At 39.0% G+C, this 27,763-nt stretch overlaps 2 protein-coding genes across 12 annotated transcripts in view; one reads left to right on the forward strand and one right to left on the reverse strand.

Moving 5' to 3' along the window:
• Positions 1 to 322, reverse strand: part of TATDN3 (TatD DNase domain containing 3) — a 32,253-nt gene extending 31,931 nt beyond the window's left edge. For all 10 annotated transcript variants that reach the window (XM_061383553.1, XM_061383552.1, XM_061383555.1 and 7 more), the window contains exon 1: positions 240 to 322. In XM_061383553.1, coding sequence (XP_061239537.1) covers positions 240 to 305 — 66 coding nt within the window. In that variant the 5' untranslated portion in view covers positions 306 to 322. The remainder of the gene's footprint in view (positions 1 to 239) is intronic.
• A 38-nt stretch (positions 323 to 360) lies between these two features.
• The window catches only part of NSL1 (NSL1 component of MIS12 kinetochore complex), a 33,893-nt gene continuing 6,490 nt past the window's right edge, over positions 361 to 27,763 (forward strand). For both annotated transcript variants that reach the window (XM_061383543.1, XM_061383544.1), the window contains exons 1-4: positions 361 to 696; positions 6,855 to 6,933; positions 14,989 to 15,119; positions 16,618 to 16,672. In XM_061383543.1, the coding sequence (XP_061239527.1) occupies positions 463 to 696; positions 6,855 to 6,933; positions 14,989 to 15,119; positions 16,618 to 16,672 (499 nt within the window). In that variant the 5' untranslated portion in view covers positions 361 to 462. The remainder of the gene's footprint in view (positions 697 to 6,854; positions 6,934 to 14,988; positions 15,120 to 16,617; positions 16,673 to 27,763) is intronic.

Below are 27,763 nucleotides of genomic sequence, written 5' to 3' on the forward strand. Positions count from 1 at the left end.
CCTCACCACCATGCACCCACCGCTTTGTCCTTCTTCCGCAACTTAAGCGTCACCTCTTGAGAGGTTTACCCCCAAAACAGAACCGCCTCTTCTTTCTCTAATACGAGCCTCTGGTTTCCAATGTAGCAGGTAAAACACGTTGACATTACGCGTGGAACTTCGCCCCACGGGAGAATAACTCGAAGGGTAAAGGACGGGGCCCGCCCCGCTCCCACGGGCCCGATCTCGCCCTCACGTACGTGGTCAAAGTCCGGGGCGGAGAGATGGCAGTGACAATCCACCAGCCCTACGCCCACCGCCCCCATCACAGCAGCCACCGAAACCCCTGGACTCGCCGGCGGAGCCACAGCCGGAACGCTAGTGCCGCGGTGGGCTCAGTTTCCGGCCGGACGTGTGCTCCTTCCTCCCGGGAAACCCGCCCTTCCGCCCTCAGAATTCCCGCCCAGAGTTCAAGTTGGAAGTATGGAGCGGGCCCTCAGGTCGGTGGCTCGCTCCCCTTCGGGGGACGTGGGGAGAGTGGCCGGGACAGAAGACAGGGCCTCGGTCCCTGCCACCTACCGAAAAGACTTCCGTGTGCGCTGCACCTCGAAGCGGGCCGTGACGGAAATGCTAGAACTGTGCAGCAGCTTCGTGCAAAAGCTCGGGGACGCGCTGCCTGAGGAGATTCGGGAGCCCGCGCTGCGAGATGCGCAGTGGGTACGGGCCCAGTAGCCATCTCTTGTCTTTTCACCCGCTTTCTCCACACCCCGGTCTTAGTGGTCAGGAGGAGCCCACGGCCGGTTTTGGCAGAGTTTAACGGTGCCCGGGAACGCGAGGGAACGAGATAGATGCTGGAGGCAGCTGGGTGTTGTTAGTTAGGCCAGTGCTGTCCGACCGAAAAATTCAAGGCGAGCCATGTATGTCACTTGAAATTAAAAGGAAGAAAATAGGTGAAATTAATGATATTTATTTAACCGTGTCCAAGATACCATTTTAACTTGTAATAATTAAAAAAAAAAGGAACAGCTAGTTTACATTCTTTGGTTCATACCAAGCTTTTCACATCTGTCTTAAACTTAAACCTGATGTCCTTTTCCACTAGCTACATTTTAAGGCTTCAGCAGCCACAAAGTGGCTCGATTGTCCCCTGTTGGACGGCGTAGACAGAGACTCAGAAAGGAGAATCCGGGAAGTCAGTCACCAGGCTAGCTTTTGGTCTTTTTGCTTGTTTTTAGAATATCTTGTAAAGAGAGCGAAAACATTTTCTCTACGAGTCTAAAGTAGGTAAGGAAGCTTCCCATTATAAACTTCACTAAGATCACACCCACCCTTATAATCCGTTTCCCCTTCCTTTCTCAAGTATTTTGCAAAGCTCTGTAGAAGATGAGTTGGTTTTTTTGGGGGGGGGGGGTGGCGTGGGGGAAGACACAAATTGAAGGATTTGTGCCAGTCTGAAGAAAGCACACAACCTATTTATATACAGGGGGAAATGTCAAAATGTTTGTAATGCAGTACAGTTTTACTGACCACAATGCAAAATAAAGTTAAGTGGATGAAGAATGTTGGAACACTCCCTGGGTTGTGATTCTGTGTTCCAGTATTATATACACTGACTTTTATATCATTCCCCCCTTGCTAGCAAGGGAAGGATAGAGACATACCTGAGGACGTTTTTAGTAGTAGTTTCACAGGAGAAGACTTGTTTCTTTGTGTAATGATCTTAGCATTTACCCCTTTCCAGGAAGTGCTAAGGTACTTAGAACATTAGTTCTCCTTACAGGAAAAGAGGAACTTGCTTAACCGATTATACTTTATTAATGGATGAGAAAGTAAATTAGAAGATAAAAGATGTGAAGACTTAAACTACCAAGGGAATTCACTTGTGTTTTAATTAAGAAAACAGATAAAAGGCGGAGGCTTCAGGAATGTTGACATCTCTATCTAAAACTGCATAATATAGTAACATTTTTTGTGATAGTTTTTTTAAAATTTATTTTATTGAAGTATAGTTGATTTACAATGTTGTGTTAATTTCTACTGTATAACAAAATGATTCAGTTATACATATATATGCTTTCTTTTCCATTATGGTTTATCACAGAATATTGAATATAGTTCTCTGTGATGTACATCAGGACCTTGTTGTTTATCCATTTTACACGTAAAAGTTGGCATCTGCTAATCTTAAACTTCTAATCCATCCTTCTCCCACCCACCTCCTGCTTTGTACACACAAGTCTCTTCTCTATGTCTGTGACTTTGTTTCATAGACACGTTCTTCTGTGTCATATTTTAGATTCTGCATATAAATGATATCATATATCTTTGTCTGTCGGACTTTCTTCACTTTAATGTGATAATCTCCAAGTCCATCCATGTTTGGCAAATGGCTTTATTCCATCTTTTTTGCGGTTGAGGAGTATTCCATTGTGTATGTGCCGCATCTTTATGCTTCATCTGTCGATGGACATTTAGGTTGTTTCCATGTCTTGGCTATTATAAATAGTGCTGCAGCGAACACTGGGATGCGCATCTTTTTTTTTTTTCAGTTATTTATTTTTGTATTTGGCTGGATCTTCGTCGCTGCGCGAGGACTTTCTCTACTTGCGGCTAGTGGGGGCTGCTCTTTAGTTGCTATGCTCGGAGCTCTCTTTGTGGTGACTTCCCTTGCTGTGGAGCACTGGCTCTAGGGCATGCGGGCTCCAGTAGTTGTGGTATGTGGGCTCAATAGTCGCAGTTCCTCGATTTGAGAGCCTAAGCTCAGTAGCTGTGGTGCATGGACTTAGTTGTAGTTGCCTCTTGGCATGTGGGATCTTCCCAGACCAGGGATTGAAGTCATGTCCCTTTGCATGGTGGGCAGATTTTTAACCACTGGACCACCAGGGAAGTCCTGCATATCTTTTCAAATTTTATTTAGTACTTTTCTCCAGATAGATATGCCCAGGAGTAGGATGCAGATCATATGGCAACTCTTAATTTTTTGAGGAAATTCCATACTGTTTGCCATAGTGGGTGTATCAGTTTACATTCCCACCAATCATGAAAGAGGGTAGCATTTATAATCTGTAGACTTTTTATTTAAGGCTTTCAAAAATTAATTAGTTAATTTTGGCTGCACTGAGTCTTCATTGCTGTGCTCAGGCTTTCTAGAGGCAGGCGGGTTTCTTGTGGCAGTGGCTTCTCTTGTTGCAGAACACAGACTCGAGGTACACCGGCTTAGTCACCCCACAGCATGTGGAATCTTCCCAGACCAGGAATCAAATCTGTCCCCTGAATTGGCAGGCGGATTCTTATCCACTGGACCACTAGGAAAGTCCTGTGTATTTTTTTCTTTTAATATTTTAATTTATTTATAATGGGTGTGGGTAGTGGGCTGGGGACAGAGATTGAAAATAACAATCCAAAAACAACAGAGATAGAGGGTGTGGACAGCGTATTCATTTCCTATTGTTGATGTAACAAGTTACCACACTGAGTGGCTTACAGTGATGCAAAGGTATTATCTGACAGTTGTGGAGGGCAGAAGTCCTGAAGTCTGTGCTGGCAGGGCTGCAGTTCTTCTGGCGGCTCTGGGGTGTATCCCTGCCCTTGCCTTTCCCAGCTCCTGGAGGCTGCACTCATGGCTCCTTCCTTCATCTTCAGAGCTCTGACTTCTGCTCACACATCCCTTCCCTCTGATTTTGACACTCCTGCCCTTTTTCTTTTTGGTATGGACCCTTGTGATTACATTGGGCCCACCTGAATAATCAAGCACACTCTTCACATCTCATGATCCTTTATTTATCACAACCAGCAAAATCCCCCCTTTTTTCTGTATGAGATGACATATTCACAGGTCCTGGGGACTAGAATGCAGACATCTCTGGGGGCCATTATTCAGCTACCACAATTTTTTTTTTAATTGGAGGATAGTTGCCTAACAATGTGGTGTTGGTTTTTGCTGTACAACAACGTGAATCAGCCATAAGTATACATACAGCCCCTCCCTCTCGAATCTCTCTCCCACCCCTCTACCCCACCGTACCACACCCCTGCCTTCCCACCCCTCTCGGAAGTCACAGAGCACCAGGCTGAACTCTGTGGGTTATATAGCAGCTTCCAGGGCATGTGAGATCTTCCCAGACTGGGGATTGAATCCACGTTCCCTGCACTGGCCAGGTCGATTCTAAGCCAGCCATCTGCTGTACACGTGGGAGGGTGTGTGTGTCAGTGCTGCTCTCTCAGTTCATCCCACCCTCTCCTTCCCTTGCTGTGTCCACATGTCCATTCTCTACGTGTGTCTCCATTCCTGCTCTGCAGATAGATTCATCAGCACCATTTTTCTAGATTCCATACGAACGTGAAGTCGCTCAGTCATGTCCGAATCTTTGCGACCCCATGGAGTGTAGCCTACCAGGCTCCTCCCTCCATGGGATTCTCCAGGCAAGAGTACTGGAGTGGGTTGCCATTTCCTTCTCCAGGGGATCTTCTGGACCCAGGGATCGAACCCCAGTCTCCCGCATTCCAGGCAGAGTCTTTAACCTCTGAGCCACCAGGGAAGGTTCCATATATATGTATTAATATATGATATTTATTTTTCATTTCTGACTCACTTCACTTGTATAACAGGCGCTAGGTTCATCCACCTCAGTTCAGTTGACTCAAATTTGTTTGGTTTTATGGCTGAGTAATATTCCATCGTATATACGTACTGTAACTTCTTTATCCTTTCGTCTGTTGATGGACGCCTAGGTTGTTTCCATGTCCTGTCTATTGTAAATAGTGCTGCAGTGAATACTGAGGTACAAATTATGGTTTACTCAGAACATGTGCCCAGTCGTGGGGTTGCTGGGTCATACGGTAGTTTTATTCCTAGTTTTTTAAGGAGCCTCCATATTGTTCTCCACAGTGTCTATATTGCATTCCCACCAACAGTGCAGTACATTCTCTGCAGAATTTATTGTTTTGTAGATTTCTTAATGATGGCCATTCTGACTGGTGTGCGGTGATACCTCACTTTAGTTTTGATTTGCATTTCTCTAATACTTAATAAAGTAACATTTAAAAAAATGGATACAACTGTACAATGAATATTAAAAAGACAATTTGGATAATTCTTGAATAGAACTGGATAGAGTAAGGATTTTACTTTATAAAAATCTTTAAAGTATAGAATACATACTCTAACTCATAATTATCAGTCATCATTTGATTTAAGCTTATTTTTTACTTCCTTAAAAATTTATTTTTAAATTAAAGGATAATTTTAAGCTTATTTTTAATTATATAAAATGTATTCTCTTTATGAAAAATAGCATAAAGCAAAAATCTTTGAATTCCTCTCCACTATCCTTCTTCCTTCTTGGAAATAACTTACTATTTTGAAGGATATAATCCTTCTCTTTTTTGGCTTTAAAGCTATCTCTCTGTTTTAAAAAGTGTTCCTTTTTTTTTTTTTTTTTAATACTAATAGTGTCATGCTGATGAATTGTTAACATCCTGCTTTTTGTTTAAAAAACCGAATATGTCTTTATTATTTGTTAATGTTATATAGAGATGTACTTCATTCTTTTAGTATTGTATGATATGGGTATATTGTATATTTAGCCATTCTCCTAATTTTGAATTTAGATATTTTTCCCTCAATATTTCATAATTTCAAACAGAACTGAAATAAGCATGTTCAGTTTATCTTCTTTATGTTTTTATGAGAATGGTCCTTTAGGTTATATTGATAGACGTGAAATTGTTGGGCTATAAGGAATGTGTGTTTAAAATTTGGATGATACCATCAAATTTCTTTAGTTTTTTACTTTTTAATGTATTACGAACATTTTTAAAGTTACAAAAAATAGCCTAGCACAGTGAACATCCATATGTCCATCACCAAATTTAGCAGTTATCAAAAATATGTTATACTTCTTATTTTAAAGCAAATTGCATCTCTCATGTCATTTTATCATTACATACTTCAAAGTATATCTCAAAAAAAAAAAAAGAGTCCTAGGACTTTCCTGGTGGTCGGTCCAGTGGTTAAGAATCTGCCTTGCAGTGCAAGGGATGTGGGTTCAACCCCCAGTGCGGGAAGAACTCACATGCTGTAGAGTAACTAAGCCCAAGCACTGAAACACTGATCCCAAGTGTCACAACTAGAGAGTCTGTGTAAATCCATTTACTGTAGTGAAAGATCCCCAGTGATGCAATGAAAATGCCGTGTGCTGCAACTAAGACCCAACGCAGTCCCCCCTTCCCCCAAAATACAGTCCATTGTAAAGTAGAAATTAATTTCACTTTGTTTTAAGCCTGTGTATTTTCCCACTTGTTAACACTGACCCTCATTCAGCAGCAAATGTATTACTTATACCCTTGAGATTCATTTGAGCCCAATTTGTTAGCTTGTTTTCCTTTCATTTACTTCCCTGGTGGCTCAGATGGTAAAGCATCTGTCTACAATGCAGGAGACCTGAGTTCGATCCCTGGGTTGGGAAGATCCCCTGGCGAAGGAAGTGGCAATCCACTCCAGTACTACTGCCTGGAAAATCCCATGGACAGAGTAGCCTGGTAGGCTACAGTCCATGGGGTCGCAAAGAGTTGGACACGACTGAGCGACTTCACTTTCACTTTCCTTTCATTTAGTAAGTAAATTCTTTTTGTTTGCACCAATATTGTAAAACTTTTCATCACATTTTCTCATTCTCTTAATGGCTGTTGGAACTAAAATGTAGGTAGAATAAGTGATTCAAATGGAATCTCACTTCATTGAAAAGCATAAGCATACTAGTAATCTAGTCATCTACTTTTTTTATATTCTCTGTCACAAATCTGAATTGTCCAAATGTTTGAATTCAGTATTTAAAGTTATTTTCAGTGACTTGATTTTTGTGACTTTATTGCAGACTTTCGAATCGGCTGTGCAAGAGAATGTCAGCATTAATGGGCAAGCATGGCAGGAAGCTTCAGACGATTGCTTTATGGGTATGTGACTTCACTTTGTCCCTCTGTCATTCATTTCTGAGTTATTTTTGTAGCCATTCCATTTTATTTCCTGCCATGTCACATGGAAGATTCCTTCTAGGATCTTAGTTCCCCAACCAGGGATCAAGCCCATGCCCCCTGTAGTGGAAGCTTGAAGTCCTAACCATTGGACTACCAGGGAATTCCTACCTGTTTTCAATGTCACCTCTTTACTGGCAGAGTTCCTTTACTGGAAGAAAAGAGAAAATTAATCTAGAATACTATTAAGGTCATACACTGAGGCAAAAAACATAGTGGTTACCATGATCCTTTATATATGCTATCTGGCATTCCCACAAGACTTTCATCTGATCAGTCTTCAAAAGTACCCTTGTCAGTAGCTTATTGGAAAATACAATACCAGAGAACTATCGTGAGATGAAGAAGCAGGCCCAGAGAATTAAGCATATTCCTATGCTTAATACTTTATAAATCAAATTATATTTTTATAATTGATCCTTTGAGTAGATAGTGAAATACTCTTAGAAATGTGAAGTTAGACTGTGTAAGTACCATATAAAGAATGAGTTTAATATTTGCAGAAACCTCCTTAAAAAGACAGAATATTTTGCTGGTCTAGGCAGACTAGATTGCACCCTACCTAATAAAGGTGACATATTTAAAGAAATTCAAGTTTTAATAGAAAATGGTCAGTGTAGGAAGGAAAAAAATGTAGTAGAAAAAGAATGATCAGCGTGGGAAGAGAGACAGAATTCTCCAGCAATGTCCAGGAAAAGGGCTGTCCTGACAGGAGGACTGTCAGGCGACCTTATTGGTTGCCACAGTGATAGTGCAGCGATCTGACCAGTGTAGACTGATGTCTCTGCTAGCTGTTAAGATTAACCACTTAAACCTTTGAGCTTATTCCAAGCCCTGTCAAGTAATTCTCTATGGCTATAGTTTTTCTTCTCAGCATTAAGATAATTCTTTGCTCAGAAGACTTTACTCTCTACTCCTTGGCATCATTATAATTACCTCTTCAAAGACACCCAGAGTTCACTTTGTGGTTTACATGTTAAAATGGAAAAAACAACATCAGATTTTTCAACTGTTATCAGAGTGATTGCCAATTAGTGGGGAAAGTCAGCATATCAGAATCACCTAGGAGTATTTTCAAACTAGACAGCCTTTACTGGGTGTTTATGTGACTGTTGTTCTGTGAAGTCAGTTTGGAACTGCTGTGTTGTTCGGTCCAGACTGCCTTTAGTGTATGATTCATCAGTTTATAGATCAACATGTGTATTTTCTGACAGGTTGACAGCATGAGTGGATGGCTGAAACCTGGATGTTCTCTGTCCCTTTCCCCCCCTTATAACTCTGAGGGGAAATAGTTGAGAACTCTTGTGCTTTGGGGCCATTATTAAGTAAAATAGGGTTGGTTGAACACAGACACAGAGATACTGCAATAGTGGATCTGATAATCAGGGTGGCTGCCAAATGACTAATGGGCAGGATAAACTGGACAAAGGGATGGTTCATGTCTTGGGTGGGATGGAGCAGGACAGCCTGAGATTTCATCATGCTACTCAGAATGGCACACAATTTAATACTTAGGAATTGTTTATTTCTGAAATTTTTCATTTAATATTTTCAGACTGTGGTTGACCATGGGTAACTGAAACTGCAGAAAGTGAAACCACAGATAAGGGTGCACTACTGTAACAAGAAAAAGTGTGTGTTTTAGAATCTAACTGCTGACTGTGTCCGGGACAGATTGGAGAAGGGAGAAATTCAAGGGAGAACCTCTCAGACCTTAGGCAGTTATTGCAATAACACAGCCAAAGACGGTGAAGACCACCCTAAGAAAGAGAAAAGAAAGATGGGTTCGAGAGATGTTCAAAAGATAGAATTAATAGGGTTTGTATTTGATCTAATACATAGAATCAATTAGTAAGTTTCACAAGGGCAGAGGCTTTTGTGTTTTGTTCACTGAGATTATTGTGCATATGAGTGAACAAATGAAAGAATGAATATACAAGTGAGACCAACTTTCTCCTTGCCCCTCTACTCTGAGAGGGCTATCCCCCGTGCCCGAATGAAGATCAAAGATCACACATGCTGCAGCTGTGCCCTGGTGTAGCCAAATAAATAAATGTATTTTTTTAAAAAGAATTAAAAAGTAAGTTCCTTGAGAGCAGGGAATATATATATTTTTCTCATCACTATATCTTCAGTACTTGGCTTGGCACATAGTATATGGTTGGCCAAAGGTTCCTTTGGTTTTTTAAGTAAAAAATAAGACAGTCTTTCATTTTCATCAAGAACTTCACTGAACAACATATTCATTGTTTTGTTCCACTACCTTCTGCCATTTTTCAGGCAACTTCATAATTCCATCTTCCCAAAACTTTTTATCTTTTTAAGCAAAGAACTGTTCAGGTTCCTTTTACAGTCTTCCACGAAACAGAAATTTTTTCGATTAAGAGAATTTTGTAAAGACTGAAATGGGCACTTGAAGGTGCAGTGTCTGGTGAATATAGTGAATGAAATCAGGACTTCCCAGCCAGGCTGTAATGGTTTTTGTCGGGTCATCAAAGAAGCATGTGGTCTTGGGTTATCTCGATGGAAGATGATGTGTTTTCTGTTGACTGATTCCAGACACTTTTCACCTATTGCTTGGAAGCAGCACTTGTTGGAATGAATTGCTTGGTTTTCTGGAAGGAGCTCATAATAGAGGACTCCCTTTGAGTCCCACTATATATACAACATAACCTTTGGATGAAGACCAACCTTTGGTGTGATTTGTGGTGGTTCATTTCACTTGCCTCATAATCTCTTCTGTTCCACACTATTGTACAATATCCACTTTTCATCTCCTGTCACATTTGCTTTAAAACAGGACATTTTTCATTATGTTTCATTAGAGAATCACATATGGAAATATGCTCAAGAAGGTTTTTTTCGCTTAACTTATGCGAAACCTAAACATCAAGTGATGAACATAACCAGGCTGTGCAAATGATTTTCAGTGCTAGATTTGGATATTTTGAGTATGTTGACTATCTTCTGCATGGTGTAATGTTGACTGTTCTCGATTAATGTCTCAATTTGATCGCTCATAACTTCAGTTGGTCTACCTACCCATGGAGCATTGTCCCTTTAGAAAACTCCAGCATGAAACTTCACAAACTACTTTTGACATGTTCAGTTGGTCACAGCATCTTCTCTATACACTGCACAAAATTTTCTTTTGTGTTTCAGGTGTATTTTTATGTTTCTTGAAATAATAAAGCATAATATGCTGAAAATGTTGCTTTCTTCTAATATGATCAATATTAAAATGGCTACTCAAAAATTCACCAATTGATAAGCTTTTTTTTAAAATACACCCTGATATGACAGCTGTCACAGTACACTCTTAACAAAATTGTTAATGAAATTTAAGACAATTAAGCACTACTAGAGCTAGTTACGGGAAAAAACAAACAAACCTTTTGGCCAACCCAGTACGTATTTGTTTAGTCGCTAAGTCGTATCCACCTTTTTATGACCGTATAAACTGTAGCCGGAGAAGGCAGTGGCACCCCACTCCAGTACTCTTGCCTGGAAAATCCCATGGATGGAGGAGCCTGGTAGGCTGCAGTCCATAGGGTTCCTAAGAGTTGGGCACGACTGAGCAACTTTACTTTCACTTTTCACTTTCATGCATTGGAGAAGGAAATGGCAACCTGCTCCAGTGTTCTCGCCTGGAGAATCCCAGGGGCAGAGGAGCCTAGTGGGCTGCTGTCTATGGGGTCGCACAGAGTCGGACACGACTGAAGTGACTTAGCAGCAGCAGCAGCAGCATAGACTGTAGCCTGCCAGGTTCCTCTGTCCATGGGATTTCCCAGGCAAGAATACTGGAGTGGGTTGCCATTTCCTTCTCCAGGGGATCTTCCTGACCCAGGGATTGAACCCACGTCTCCTGCATTGAGGTGAATTCCTTACCCCTGAGCCAATGGGGATGCCAGAGTAATGACAAATTCTTCCCTGCTTAAATTTATGTCAGCAAATTTGGAAAACTCAGCAGTGGCCACAGCACTGGAAAAGATCAGTTTTCATTCCAATCCCAAAGAAAGGCAGTGCCAAAGAATGCTCAAACTACTGCACAATTGCATGCATCTCACACACTAGCAAAGTAATGCTCAAAATTCTCCAAACCAGGCTTCAGCAGTACATGAACCATGAACTTCCAGATGTTCAAGCTGGATTCAGAAACACAGAGGAACCAGAGATCAAATTGCCAACATCTGTTGGATCATCGAAAAAGCAAGAGAGTTCCAGAAAAACATCTATTTCTGCTTTGTTGACTATACCAAAGCCTTTGACTCTGGGGATCACAACAAACTGAAAAATTCTTCAAGAGATGGGAATACCAGACCACCTGACCTGACTCTTGAGAAACCTGTATGCAGGTCAGGAAGCAACAGTTAGAACTAGACAGCAACAGACTGGTTCCAAATCAGGAAAGGAGTATGTCAAGGCTGTATATTGTCACCCTGCATATTTAACTTACATGCAGAGTACATCATAAGAAATGCTGGGCTGGAAGAAGCACAAGCTGGAATCAAGATTGCCAGGAGAAATATCAATAACCTCAGATATGCAGGTGACACCACCCTCATGGCAGAAAGTGAAGAAGAACTAAAGAGCCTCTTGATGAAAGTGAAAGAGGAGAGTGAAAAAGTTGGTTAAAACTCAATATTCAGAAAACTAAGATCACGGCATCCGATCCCATCACTTTATGGCAAATAGATGGGGAAACAATGGAAACAGTGTCAGACTTTATTTTGGGGGGCTCCAAAATCACTGCAGATGGTGACTGCAGCCATGAAATTAAAAGACACTTGCTCCTTGGAAGAAAAGTTATGACCAACCTAGACAGAATATTAAAAAGCAGAGACATTACTTTGCCCACAAAGGTCTGTCTAGTCAAGGCTATGGTTTTTCCAGTAGTCATGTATGGATGTGAGAGGTGGACTATAAAGAAAGCTGAGTGCTGAAGAATTGATGCTTTTGAACTGTGGTGTTGGAGAAGACTCAAGAGTCCCTTGGACTGCAAGGAGATCCAACCAGTCCATCCTAAAGGAAATCAGTCTTGAATATTCATTGGAAGGACTGATGGTGAAGCTGAAACTCCAATACTTTGGCCACCTGATGCAAAGAACTGACTCTTTGGGAAAGAACTTGATGTGCTGAGAAAGATTGAAGGCAGGAGGAGAAGGGGATGACAGAGGATGAGATAGTTGGATGGCATCACCGACTCGATGGACGTGAGTCTGAGTAAACTCTGGGAGTTGGTGATGGACAGGGAGGCCTGACGTGCTGCGGTCCATGGGGTCACAAAGAGTTGGACACTGAACTAAATTTATACATTTCAGTTTTTAGCTTTATCATTAGGTGGCGCTAAGAAACCATTTTCTCTACACAGAAGATTTACCTGGGAGACTTGTTTTTGATAGCTGATTGTGAAATAGTAACAATATTCCTTTCAGGCTAGTGATTGAACTTTTAAAATAATGAATTAAAATATAGGGAAGGCTGCTCATTTAAATGAATATTCAAAGTAATAATGACTATATCTCATAATGCTCTCAGAAGAAGTAATTTAGTTGGACTTAGTGAATATTTTTTTGATGAATGAAAGGTCATATGTGACCTCATTAATCTTTACCTGATATGTACGTTTATGCTGATGTATGTCAGCAGTGTCTCAAAATGTTCCCCAGTATGTATTTAACATGTTTCAGACGTCTCCATAATGAAGCTCTCTACTCAGTCAGATAAATAGATCTATTTCTGCCATAGACTTTGACATAGCAGAACACACAGGATGCAAAATCAGTTAAGCCGAGGACATAGCTTTTTAGTATTTTTGACTATTTAATGTTTGCTACTTGAAAAAAATAATTTCCAGGGACTTCCCTGGTGGTCCAGTGATAAGAATGCGGCTTGCAATGCAGGGGACCAGGGTTCCTTCCCTGGTCAGAAACTTAGATCCCACATGCCCTGGGGTAACTAAGCCACAACTGGAGAGCCCCCATGCCATCCAATACAGCCAAATAAATAAGTAAAAATAAAAAATAATTTTCAAAATAAGGTTAATGTATTCCCTGCATGCATTTCATCTGAGGTGCTTAATTTCTGGGCCTCATTCCAGAGACCTCTGTTGAGAATCAAAATTTCTCCCCTTCTTACAAAAGAATGTGTACTATATGACTTCACTTATATAAAATTCTAGGAAATGAAAACTAGAATATAGTGATGAAAATTTGGTGAGTGGTTGCCTGGGATAGAGAGCAGTTTGGAAGGAGCTGGAGGGGGACATTACAGGGGAACATAAGGAAACTTTTAGGGTGAGGATTATATTCATTATCTTGACTGTGGTGGTGGTTTCAAGGGTATACACATGTCAAAACTTACCAAATTGTGTATTTTAAATATGTGCAGTTCACTGTATGACAGTTTTACCTCAGTATAGCTGTTTTTTAGTTCTGACAAGTTCTCCAGGTGATTATTCATTCTCTAGGAGTTTGAGAATCAGTACAGTTGACTTTTGAACAACATAGATTTGAACTGCAAGGATCCACTTATATAGGAATTTTTTTTCACCATATATATACTACAGTACTACATGATTTGTAGTTGGTTGAATACACAGATGTGGAAACTATAAAGTTATGTTTGGATTTTTGATGGTGTGAAGGGTTGGTGCCCATAACTCCCACATTGTTCAAGGGTCTACTGTATTTTAAAACACAGGAAAGCAGCTGATAAGATAGCTTTAGCCAAATCAAAGAAATACTAAAATCAAATGTTAAATGCTTTCAGTGTGGTTCTTTCATTATATTATCATCCTTCTTTCCTTATACTTTATCCTGCAGCCATTTAGAACTTTTTCCTAAAGACTCTTGATCTTGCTGATGCTGTTTTCTCTGCTTCATGTGCTTCTCCATATTATTTTTCCCTACCTTTTTTTAATGCAATTTATTTACACTTATATCAGTATTTCAAGATCCAATTCAAATGTTACTTTCTCTTTAAAGTCTCAGATTCCCAAGGCATAGTACTGTTCAGGTTGTCCTTTGTCCTGCTAGCATTTTGTTCACACCTCCACTGCTTTTGTGAAGTTGTTTTGCAGTTATCCGTAGTTTCTTCCAGTGAACCATGTGCTTTTAGAGAACAGGGGTTGCGTTATATTCATCTTTGTATTTCTCTCTCTTTTTTTTAAAGTTATTTTTCTGTCTTGTCATTAAAATTTTCTATTACAGGGTTAGTTTTACGTCATTTGTTATTTGATACAGATTTTAAACTAGTATTTATCTTTAATTTCATATTTACTAAGCTTGACATTATAAACTGATAAGGCTTCCAGGTACAACTATACTTTTCATTTCTAATCAATAGTTCTTCAGAATATATTGTTACTATATTGGTTGGAACTGACACATGTAATATTGTTAGATAGTCTCTTATTTAATATGACTTCATGAAAATTTATTTAACATAATGATAACATTATTAATTTGTCTTAGTTTTTTGCCATAATAGAAAACTCTACATTTTTTTCTTTTTATATTTGCACAGATACTGCATGCTTTAAATTATTCTGTAGATTTTCGCCCACATATATTTTTGTGTGTCTTCTTTAGGCATTAGATTGTTGGATTTTGTCTTAATGCCAGTCAGTATGCTATGCTTTATATTAGAGATTAGTTCATTTGCTTTATACACTTTATTTGATAACTTTTCTTCTAATTCCTTTGTCCTGTAAGTTTTTCCTCATTTTGTCTTTTTTTTTTTAATCATCTTTGTATTTCTCTGATTTGGGCTTGGATTCCCACAGGGGCTCAATAAATAATTGACTTTTAAATGAGTAGATGAATCAGTCACCAAAGTGAGGCATCCATTAACTTGCCATTTTTGTTTTCCTTAAATTTTGTGTTTTCTAAATTTTGTTTATTTATGTTACATTTTCATATAGAATATAAACTGTGTTTTAAGGAATTTTTTATATTATTTTTTCACTTGAAATAGATTCTGATATCAAAGTCCTTGAAGACCAGTTTGATGAAATCATAGTTGATTTAGCCACAAAACGTAAGCAGTATCCCAGAAAGATCCTTGAATATGTCATCAAAATCATAAAGGCACAACAAGAGATTCTGGTAAGATGATTTACCTTTAAAATAGTAAATTTTATGTAATGTCTGTTTTACTACAGTAAAAAAGTTAAAGATCAAGTGGAGATAAATGATATTTCGGTTTCTTTGTTTTTCATGCCTGAATTACTACTGCTTGTCTATTATAAAACTTCCCCTTTCTAAGTCACTCTAGGTTTTCAATACTGTTGATAATAAAGTAGGATTTGAAGATGGAAGACTGACAATAACTTAATTCTGAGTCCAGGAAGGAGAAAGAAATTTATTTTTTAAGCCTCTTCTATTTGTGATTTGTATTTGGCACATTATTTGTATATAGTTACGTATTTTGGGAGACTCTTGTCTTTGCTATGTATTTTGGTGATGAAGATTGAGACTACCTGTTTATAATGCCAAAATTTGCTTTATGAATTGTGTGTAATTTCTTTTGCTCCAAAAATTATGACGAGGCAGAAGGAGGTTTGCTGGAATGGCATTGCCTCTGGAGTGAGACATAAATGTGGCTTTCAGTTTTGCTTAACGGTTTGTCCTTACTTTTTGAAATTAGCATACTCACATATAAATTTTCCAGTTGCTTAGTTTTCAGGAATTGCTTCAGAGAGTGAAGCAGGTACTGTATCTAAAATATTTTACTTATCATTCTATGAGAAAAAATAGTTATAAGCAAAATTTTTCTTATTTCTTCCATAGAAATGTCAGTTCTCCAAGAAATACCCCACTCCTATCTCCCTCATCTACTTTTAAAGTTTCCTCAGGAAAAACATTCAAAATGTATTTATTTTCCAGTATCTTTCTCCCTATTACTACCCTTCCTCCCTGCTCCCACCCTCTCCATCAAAAAACCTGTAGTCAGTATTACATAAAAGAAAGTTTGCTGACCTAGATGGGGTGTTGCTGTGGAAGTTTAAAAATTGATGCAAAAATGAATGGGGTGAGGATACTAAAGACAGCTTTAAAACAAACAAACAAAAAACTTTTTTGGCTCCTGCTGCTTTGGGCATGAGAAAGGACATTTTCCACTTCCTTTTTGCCTGAATTATGGATCCTGTTCTTAGAGTTCTGCTACTGCAGTCCCAGTGTATCACAGGTAGGCATTAGTATGCTGACACTTTTAAAAACAGATTTCTGTGTGAATATGAGTTCAAGTTCTAACCACTTGTCTTAAAATGAACTTTTGAAAAACAGTCCGTTAATAGTTTGAAAACTACCTTATACTTTAAGATTCTGTCACTATGCCTTTAATTTGCTTGTATGCTTCTTTATGTTGCTGCTTCTTAGTGTATGCAGTAGGTGGCAGTACTCTAAAAGGTATAAATCAGGCTTAATTTGATCTGTTCTTTTCTCCTCCCTTCCCTACAGGATCTAATTTGGACGTTTGTTTTGTTTTGGGTTTTTTTTGGCAAAAGAATGATACTGCTAACTAATATTTATTTATATTAGCCAAAGAAAATGTTTCTGTAAGTCACCTAGTTGTTAATTTAAATCTGTTTTATTTTATGTTTAGAAGCAGTACCACCCTGTTGTACATCTGTTGGACCTAAAATATGACCCTGATCCAGGTGAGCCAGTATTCATTTGTGGTAAAAATGAAGCATGAGCTTGTAACTTTAGGAGTTCCTGATACTCCTTTAAAGGATTTAGCATCAGGGGTATCTTCCCTTTGATGCTCTCACTCCCAGTCAGGTCTTTTTCTCACTTAGGTTTATGAGAACTAGCTCTAAACCTACCATCTCAGAATTTCCAGGGTCAGGACCCAGGAATCTGGACTTCCGTTAAGCAGTCTCCTAACCTAGAGTATTACACCTTCTCCATCTACCTTCTCCTATAATACCCTCCCATCTTTAATACTATTATATTATCCATTCTTTGCATTACAGCCAAAGTGACTATTAAAGCACTCATAGTATCTTTTCTTCTTGTGATAACCATCATTGGTTTTTCATCATTTACAGAATAAAATCCAATAAAAATATAATATTGAACTTAAGAGATATGTACACTTGTTACACCTTTGAATTCAGTTCTGTTTTCCACTTAAGTGCATCTTGTAAAACACAAAGAAATAAAAAGAATATAAACTTTGTAAATCCAGCAACAGAACTAACATTGCTAAAAATGTGGATCATGCATATTTTTAAATAACTCGATTCTTACCTTGAAAAATGTGTAACAATTTTCCTAAGAGACATTTTGGAATTTGCCTTTGGCTCTCTAAAGTACCAATTTTGAAGTCTTTGTAAAACAGTTAAGATCTTGATTTATTTGTATGGGATTTCTATACTTATGGCTTTGAATACCTCACCCTTGTTGAATTCTGATTTACCTTCTAACATGTCCCCTGCCCTTTCAAAGTGTCCCAAGCCAATGGGATAAACTGAGAGGGGGAAGCAAATGCAGGCTGAAGTTGGCTAAAATTATCACAGTCACTGCGTTTGACAATAAACATTAACCTAGTAACACTTACTTTGTTATCGGTTTGGTTTGGTTCAGTTCATTCACTCAGTTGTGTCTGAATCTTTGCGACCCCATGGACTGCAGCATGCCAGGCTTCCCTGTCCATTACCAATTCCCAGAGCTTGCTTAAACTTATGTCCATCGAGTCGGTGATGCCATCCAACCATCTCATCCTCTGTCGTCCCCATCTCCTCCTGCCTTCAGTCTTTGCCAGCATCAGGGTCTTTTCCAATGAGTCAGTTCTTCGCATCAGGTGGCCAGAGTTTTGGAGCTTCAGCTTCAGCATCAGTCCGTCCAGTGAATATTCAGGACTGATTTCCTTTAGGATGGACTGGTTGGATCTCCTTGCAGTCCAAGGGATTCTCAAGAATCTTCTCCAGTACCACAGTTCAAGAGCATCAATTCTTCAGTGCTCAGCTTTCTTTATGGTCCATATCTCACATGCAGTCATAACTACTGGAAAAACCATAGCTTTGACTAGATGGACCTTTGTCGGTACAGTAATGTCTCTGCTTTTTAATATTATGTCTAGGTTGGCCATAACTTTCCTTCTAAGGAGCAAGCATCTTTTAATTTCATGGCTGCAGTCACCATCTGCAGTGATTTTGGAGCCCCTCAAAATAAAGTCTCTCACTGTTTCCACTGTTTCCCCATCTATCTGCCAAGAAGTGATAGGACCAGATGCCATGATCTTAGTTTTCTGAATGTTGAGCTTTAAGCCAACTTTTTCACCTCTTTCACTTTCATCAAGAGGCTCTTTAGTGCTTCACTTTCTGCCATAATAGTGGTATCATCTGCATATTTGAGGTTATTGATATTTCTCCTGGCAATCTTGATTCCAGCTTGTGCTTTATCCAGCCCAGCATTTCTCATGATGTATTCTGCATATAAGTTACATAAGCAGGGTGACAATATACAGCCTTGATGTACTCCTTTTCCTATTAGGAACCAGTCTGTTGTTCATGTCCAATTCTAACTGTTGCTTCCTGACCTGCATACAGGTTCCTTAAGAGGCAGGTCAGGTGGTCTGGTATTCCCATCTCTTTCAGAAATTTCCACAGTTTATTGTGATCCACACAGTCAAAGGCTTTGGCATAGTCAATAAAGCAGAAATAGATGTTTTTCTGCAACTCTCTTGCTTTTTCAATGATCCAGAGGATGTTTGCAATTTGATCTCTGGTTCCTCTGCCTTTTCTAAATATCTGATGTCACACACCTTCAAATAGACAATTACTGTAACTGCTTGATATGTCTAATCTTAGATCTTTATCAGTACATTTGTATGTGGGCAGATAGACATAGGGAGTTTTCAGTTGTTAATATATATACAATATATTTTATTCTTTTTTTTTTTTTCCATTCAACTATGTAACATATGGTTCATCTCTGTGCTTCTTACTGGTAATTTTTTTATGCTTTTGTACACATGCACACAATTTTATTTAAATAGAGTATACGCTTTTTTTTTTTTTTTGGTTTTGGATAGGGAGGATTTTTTAATTTGTTTTGCTTGCTTCCTCTTCTCATCTTCCACTCACAACTCCATGTATAATTTGTCTGAGGACTCTCATCTTCTAGAAAATCTTTAACTTAATCTTTCAACTTTGCTTATCATTTCTTCTGTTCTTGTACTATTCTTGTTTTGTACTATTCTTGTTATAATGTCTGTTATGATTTCCTTTACTATTGCATGCATGCTAAGTTGCTTCAGTTGTTTCTGACTTTTTGTGACTCTCTGGACTGTAGCTCACCAGGCCCCTCTGTCCATGAAATTCTCCAGGCAAGAATACTGGAGTGGGTTGTCATGCTCTCCTCCAGGAGATCTTCTTGACCCAGGGATTGGAACCATGTCTCTTAAGTTTCCTGCATTGGCAGGTGGGTTCTTTACTAGTAGCACCTGGGAAGCCTTTCTTTAGCTATTGGAGGATCTTAAACCTTTAGGCAATGCCAAAGAATGCTCAAACTACCGCACAACTGCACTCATCTCACACGCTAGTAAAGTAATGCTCAAAATTCTCCAAGCCAGGCTTCAGCAATATGTGAACTGTGAACTTCCAGATGTTCAAGCTGGTTTTAGAAAAGGCAGAGGAACCAGAGATCAAATTGCCAACATCCATTGGATCATAGAAAAAGCAAGAGAGTTCCAGAAAAACATCTATTTCTGCCTTATTGACTATGCTAAAGCCTTTGACTGTGTGGATCATAACAAACTGTGGAAAATTCTGAAAGAAATGGGAATACCAGAGCACCTGACCTGCCTCTTGAGAAACCTATATGCAGGTCAGGAAGCAACAGTTAGAACTGGACATGGAACAACAGACTGGTTCCAAACAGGAAAAGGAGTACATCAAGGCTGTATATTGTCACCCTGCTTATGTAACTTATATGCAGAATACATCATGAGAAACGCTGGGCTGGAAGAAGCACAAGCTGGAATCAAGATTGCTGGGAGAAATATCAATAACCTCAGATATGCAGATGACACCACCCTTATGGCAGAAAGTGAAAAGGAACTAAAGAGCCTCTTGATGAAAGTGAAAGAAGAAAGTGAAAAAGTTGGCTTAAAGCTCAACATTCAGAAAACGAAGATCATGGCATCTGGTCCCATCACTTCATGGCAAATAGATGGGGAAACAGTGTCAGACTTTTTTTGTTGGGGGGCTCCAAAATCACTGCAGATGGTGATTGCAGCCATGAAATTAAAAGATGCTTACTCCTTGGAAGGAAAGTTATGACCAACCTAGATAGCATATTCAAAAGCAGAGATACTACTTTGCCAGCAAAGGTCCATCTAGTCAAGGCTGTGGTTTTCCAGTGGTCATGTATGGATGTGAGAGTTGGACTGTGAAAAATGCTGAGTGCCGAAGAATTGATGCTTTTGAACTGTGGTGTTGGAGAAGACTCTTGAGAGTCCTTTGGACAGCAAGGAGATCCAACCAGTCCATCCTAAAGGAGTCCAGTCCTGGGTGTTCATTGGAAGAACTGATGCTGAGGCTGAAACTCCAATACTTTGGCCACCTCATGTGAAGAGTTGACTCATTGGAAAAGACCCTGATGCTGGGAGGGATTGGGGGCAGGAGGAAAAGGGGACAACAGAGGATGAGATGGCTGGATGGCATCACCTACTCGATGCACATGAGTTTGAGTGAACTCCAGGAGTTGGTGATGGACAGGGAGGCCTGGCGTGCTGCAGTTCATGGGGTCACAAAGAACTGGACGTGACTGAACTGAACTGAAACCTTAAAATCATTTTCAGATTGCTCTATTTTTATTTTATCTGCAGCAAATTCCTCTCCTTGACATTGGTTATATTGGCTGTCTTTCATGGCTGTGATTTCTTCATATATTTAAGAATTTTGCTTAGCAAGTGTTTCCTGACCAAGTTTTTCATGTGCTTACTTTCTTATTGCTGCTTTCCCCTCTTCCTGTCTAGTAGTTTTGTGGTTGCCTTCTGTCTGGCCCTTAAACAGTCCCAGGCAAGAACCACATCTTAAATTGACACTGGGAGGGCCCCTGTTCCACTGTAATATTGGTGATAGTGGATCTAGTCACTAAGTCAGCAGGCAGCTTAATATAGGCCCTGGCATTGAGGCATTTTCTCCCATCATCTAGTGTAGCTTTAAGTATGCTGCAGCTCAGTAGCTCAGTTTGGTTTTTTTTCCCCCAGCCTCCTTTTCAGGGTAGGAAAACTCCATTTGAACCCTTGGTTTCATGTATGAGGCCAGCTCTCCCCATTCCCTGCCCCTCTGGTGCATGTTGATACCTTTTTATCTTGTGGGGAGCAAATTCCTGGTTACTTGCTGCCTATCTTCCGTCTGCCCTCCATTGGATCTGTAGCTTTAGCCTGACTTAACAGCTTTTTCTCTTCTACTTTTTTCTGGTTCATAGAAATTTACTTTGTACATGCTTTGAATTTGTCTTTAAAATTTTTCTATATTTATCCAGTGGTACTTTGGACAAAAGTGGGGAGTTTATGAACTTCCAAGACCAGCTTGACTAGAAATTCAGGATACTCTTAAAAACACAAATCAACTTTCATTCCTCTCTGCTTAAAATCCTAAAGTCTTCCAATTTTAAAGAATAATAGACTTCGACCTTCTCACCATTCCTTTATGTGACCTGGCCCTTCCAGATTCATTTCAAAAGCTTTCCTTTTTGTTCTGGCCCTCTGTAGACCCTCTCTTTCAGCAAAGTGGTTCAGCTATGTGTGTGGGTATTTGTTTTTTAGTTTCTTTTCCATTGTAGGTTATTACAAGATATTGAGTAGAGTTCCCTATGCTATTAATATATAGTAAGGAGGTCCTTGTCGGTTATCCATTTTATATACAGTAGTGTGTATATTTTAATCTCAGACTCCTGATTTACCCCTCTTACACTTGGGTAACCATAAATTTGTTTCCTATGGCTGTGAGTCTGTTTCTCTTTTGTCAGTAAGTTCATTTATATCATTTTTTAAGACTCCGCATATAAGCAATACTGTGCGATACTTGTCTCTGTCTGACTTCACTTAGTATGATAATCTCTAGGTCCATCAGTGTTGCTGCAAGTGGCATCTCGTTCTTTGTTGTGGTGAGAAGTGTCCCATTGTGTGTATGTACCACATCATCTTTGTTGACTCATTTGTCAGTAAACACCTAGTTTGTTTCCATGTCTTGACTGGCTATTGTAAATAGTCCTGCTGTGAACATAGTGTTGGCTATATGTCTTTTCGAATTACAGTTTTCTCCAGATAAATGCCCAGGAGTGGAATTGCTGAGAGATCTGTTTTTAGTTTTTAAAAGAATTGCTGTGAAAGTTGCTCAGTCGTGTCCAACTCTTTACAACCCCATGAGTATACAGTCCATGGAATTCTCCAGGCCAGAATAATGGAGTGGGTAGCCTTTCCCTTCTCCAGGGGATCTTCCCAACCCAGGGATCGAACCCAGGTCTCCCTCATTGCAGGTGTATTCATTGCAACCTGAGCCACAAGGGAAGCCTAAGAATACTGGAGTGGGTATCCTATCCCTTCTCCAGGGGATCTTCCCGACCCAGGAATTGAACCAGAGTCTCCTGCACTGCAGGCGGATTCTTTACCAACTGAGCTATCAGGGAATCCCCAAGGAACTGCCATACCATTCTCCATAGTGGGTGCACCAATTTACATTTCCATTAGTAGTGTAGAAGGATTCCCTTTTCTCCACCCCTTCTCCAGGGTTTATCATTTGTAGCCTTTTTGATGATGGCCATTCTGACTGGTATGAGGTAATACCTTATAGTAGTTTTGATTTGCATTTCTTGAATAATTAGCAGTGTTAAGCATCTTTTCATGTGCTTGGTGGCCTTCTGTATGTCTTCTTTGGAGGAATATCTATTTAGGTATTCTGCCCATTTATTTATTTATTGAGCTATATGAGCTGATGGTGTATTTTGGAAATTAATCCTGTCAGTCACATAGTTTGCAAGTATTTTTTCCTCAGGTTGTCTTTTTGTTTTGCTGATGGTCTCCTTTGCTGTGCAAAAGCTTTTAAGTTTAATTACGTCCCATTTGTTTATTTTTTTTTTTGTTTCCATCACTCTAGGAGACAAATCCAAAAAAAATACTGCTGTGGTTTATGTCAGAGTGTTCTGCCTGTTTTTCTCTGGGAGTTTCATAGTATCCAGTCTTACATTTAGATTTTTAATCCATTTTAGCAAAGTTTGCTTTTGTATATGGTGTTAGAGAATGTTCTAATTTAATTCTTTTACATGTAGAGCTGTCCAGTTTTTCCAGCACTACTTGTTGAAGAGACTGTCTTTTATTTAGTGTGTATTTTTTGCCTCCTTTGTCATAGATAAAATGATCCTAAGTGTATGAGTTTACTTCCCCTAGTCACTTCTAAGGTTGACATCTTCTCAGTTTTTCTCATTTAAATGCTACCTCCACAGAGAGATCTTTCCTACTCACCCTGGTAAAAGTAATCTCTCCCCAGTTCTCTGTCATAATACTTGTTTATTTCCATAATATCATTTGTTATGACATGTGCTTGTTTGTTTCTTTATGGTTTCTCACAAAACTGAAAGCTTCATGAGTTTTTTACTTTGCATTTTTGTTTGCATTATATGAAACCAGCATATAGCATCATGCTCAGTAAATACTTACCACATGACTATTATTCACCCATGCATTCAGCATATTTATTGAATGTCTACGGTATGCCAGAACTGTTCTCACTGTGGAGGATGTAATGGTGAACGATACAGACAGGGTCCTTGCTCTGTGGAGCTTACGTTCTAGTGGGAGAAGGAAAGTAGCAACAAATAGAAAAATAAATAACATCAGTGCTAGGGTGATGTGTTTAGGTGATGGGAAACACTTTTCTGAGGAAGTAACAAGAAGGAATTTATCTTGTGACAATCAAGAGGAAGAACTTTTCAGTTAGAAGAGCTAGAACAAGGTTCCTAAGAATGAGCTTGAATATTCATAGAACAAGAGACTACTGAGCTGTAGTGGAAGGAATAGAGGGGAAGAGCATTACAGGAGAAGGTTAGAGTCTTGACTGAGACCAGATAACACAAGCTAGGAGTTTGAAAATATGTGGTACCTTAAGACAGATGCAGTTCTTGAGTACTGAAGGAGCTGGTGAGGTGCAGGTGTGAGTAGATGCCAAGGATCCTAGCACGTGTGTTAAACAGATGAGTTAAAATTATGGCAAAGTGTTATCTTCTGGAAAGTCATAAATCACTGCTTAGTTTTTGGTTTCCTTTTCACCAGGGATGCTACTTTTTAACTCATGGTTCTTATTCATGCCTTTAGTTACCCTTTTTAGAAACTAGTATAAGCCAAACATCCTATATTATGCATGCTTGCTCATACATGTTCATAAAATACAGTGGAAATGGAAAGGAAACACTCAGTTAATGCTTTTTTTTTTCTTGCTGAATTTCTGAATTTGTGCAGGCTTTTGGAATTTCATGTTTCCTAGTTTAGTCAGTGCAATGACCTAAAAGCAAAACAAGGTTGATTACTCAATCTTTCATTTCCACTTTTTCATTTCCCTGTGTTTTAGAAAGCAAGTGACTAGGGAAGGCAGTGTACTCAAGGGTGCCTAACTTCCACATTTTTAAGAGCAAACTTTTATATATATATCTTTGCAACAGTCTTCTAATTAACTACCTACCAATAGGATGAGTTTTCATTTGTCATTTATAACCTTTTGTGATCCTATTCGTGAAACTAATCATTCTTTCCATATCATCAACTTTAAAAAAAAGTTATTTGAAATTAATTGACGAGGCTCCCTTTTTATTATTTCCTGTCCTTCACTAAACATGTAGTGATGACAAAGATCTATTTTAAGCTTCTCTGTAGTAGACTTTATGATAGTTCTTTTGCTGACCCTACAGGCAAAGGACTTAGAGACAGTTCCTCTTTTTTCCTAATAATGACAGCTTGCTTAAGCCATTGTTAGAATATTTACAGGTAGTCACCCACTTACAAATGGTTACATTTCAGACATTTGTACTTAATCTGAACTTTGAAATTTGAACTGTATTTCTCCCCTGAAAAAATGTGCAAATGGTATTATAAATAAATAACTTTCTGGCTACCCTTTAAAGACCTATGTAAACCTACATGTGCTTGGTCACTCAGCTGTGTCCGACTCTTTGCGACCCTCTAGCCCACCAGGGCCCTCTGTCCATGGGATTCTCCAGGCAAGAATACTGGAGTGGGTTGCCATGCCCTCCTCTGAGGAATCTTCCCAACCCAGGGATTGAACCCGTGTCTCCTGCATTGCAGAATTCTTTACCGCTAAGCCACCAGGGAAGCCCCATGTAACATATAGTGTAGCTGAAATACTACACATTTATGATGAAAAATATTAGGAGAATCACACTTCAGATGCACATTAGTTCTACTGCGTGACATTTACATAGAATTTGGAGGTAATCATTTGGGTTCAGTGATACCTTTGTTTGTGGTGAGACAATGAATAATGGTGCCATGAAGGTGTTCCCATTAGGTGATGGAGAGAGCCGTTGAGAATGCTTCTGCAGGAAGCCCATCCATCTCCTGCATGGCAGGGACCCGGCATCTGGACGTGAGACATTCCTAAGTCCGATGTTTGTTTATCAGGAGTGCCTGTAAGCTCTTACTAGTTACACAAGTGGAGCATTCATTTAAAATAATCTTAAGTGAGGAATTGAAAAGTTTGTGTATTTTGAATTCCTGAGTAGATGTTAATGTTGGTGAATGCTTTTCTGATACATTTACAGATGACGTATTTCATTTTTAGTGATCATATTTTTGTGTTTATTTTTCCCCCCTCTTTGGGTTTTTTTAAATATTTGTGTGTTTAGTTTTATTCCTAAAATTATTGATGCTCCTTAGTTTTCAAAGAAGGAATTTCATTTACTTAACTAAAAACAAAACAGTACTTAAATGTTAATAGTTGAAACAAATTTAACTCTAGACTTTTAAAAATTCTTTGCTAGGCGTAATTTATTTTCATTTTTATCTTAAGAGATTTTTATTGTAGCAGAATTTTTGACCGTTTGTTAACTTATATTCATATGAGTATAGTATAATTCCTGGCAAAGTGGTAGTTTGGAAAGTTACGTATAGAATATAGAAGAGTGTGTGCTGTGAGTTTCTAACTCTATTTAGTGTTTATTCAGTTATTCATTTAGTTCATATACATTTCTCAGCTCTCACAGCTTCTTTTTTCCCATCTGAAAAAAAAAAGAGGTTGATGAAACCTGCTTCCATCACAGAGTTGCTAAAGTTAATACATAGGGCTGCTTGGCATTGTATGACAGCCCATAATACTACAGAAACACACTATCAGAAGATCACGTGTAGGGAAAACTTCCTTTCCTTTTGTTTCTTTTACCTGAACTCTCCTTTTCATAGCCAAGTTTGTCAAAAGAATAATCTACACCCATTAGCTTCACTTTCATTTTTGTCAAAAATCATCAGTAGTATTAAGCATTGATATTGTTATGACTATGTAAATGTTCTTCAGTATGAGTCAGGTAATCAGACAATGAGTGTATTTTCTTTCTTGAACATCTTATTACCCCCCACTTTGGAATGCTTTATTTTTCTGTTTGCTTTGTTTGCTGATGTGTCTTTCACTGATTCTTTCCCAAACACTTCAATAGAACAGTAAAATTCCTCTCAATATAGTAAACACTTCCATCAAATCCACTTTTAAAACCCTTTCCTTTTTTCTTGGAGGTTTTCCTCTGGGAGCCTTTTGTCTTCCTGTTCAAATCTGGACTGTTTGCTATTTAGACCTGCTGAAGAGCTTTCATTCCATCTGTTTCTTTCCTCATCATCCTGGGAATTTCCTTTACTTCTGTTTTGGATCATGTTTCCTGGTTCCTGTGTTTTCTTCTTTCTTGATTTATTCTCTTGTTTTGGTATAGCACATCCTCTACCACCCACCTCCTATTTCCACTCACCCCCAGCCACCCAGTATGAAATCTTCTTAGTCTATAACATCTATGTTACAACATAGCTCTTATAACATCTATGAAGTTTTTACTTGCCTTTCAATTCCCTTGTTGGATTGACCTCACCTTTGTGCCTCCATGGCAAACTTTGTCATAGCCTTCATCCATCATACTTTTCAAGCACCTACTCTACAAGTAGTCAGGCACTGTGTTCAGCAGGAGGGAGTCCAAGACTAAGAGAATAAGGTTCTTGTTCCCAAGAAAATTCTGAAAAATAGGAACACTATGGTTCTCACTGCGGGGGCCGTACTGCCCCCTAGCGGTCCTTTGAAAAATAGGGGGAAATTTTTACTTATAGCACTATTGGGAGGGCATAGCTGGCGTTTTGTAGTCAGGGGCCGAGAATACTAAACGTAGTTAAGTCCAGCACCAAACATTCATGTATGAAAATCTGTTCGTAGTTATCCAAGCCTGGGACCTAACTCCATTTTACATGCAATCCCAAACTACTTGGCACTTTTTACATTGTTATTGCTTGTGCAACAGATGGAAAACAGCTATTGTCCATCAGTGTGTGTTTGCAGAAGAAAATTTTTTGTCAAGTTGCATGTGTTACTACGTGCTGAGTGATTGAACTGAATACAACTTTTCTAGAGTAAATGTTGAAAAAGAGATTTTGTTCAATATTATGTGTATGTTTGTATATATTGAGCTATAATATACAGTGCACAGCTTGATGAACTTGTACACATATATACATATTAAAGTATGTAACTGCTGCT

The sequence above is a fragment of the Bos javanicus genome, chromosome 16 (assembly GCF_032452875.1).
Source record: "Bos javanicus breed banteng chromosome 16, ARS-OSU_banteng_1.0, whole genome shotgun sequence".
NCBI lineage: Eukaryota > Metazoa > Chordata > Mammalia > Artiodactyla > Bovidae > Bos > Bos javanicus.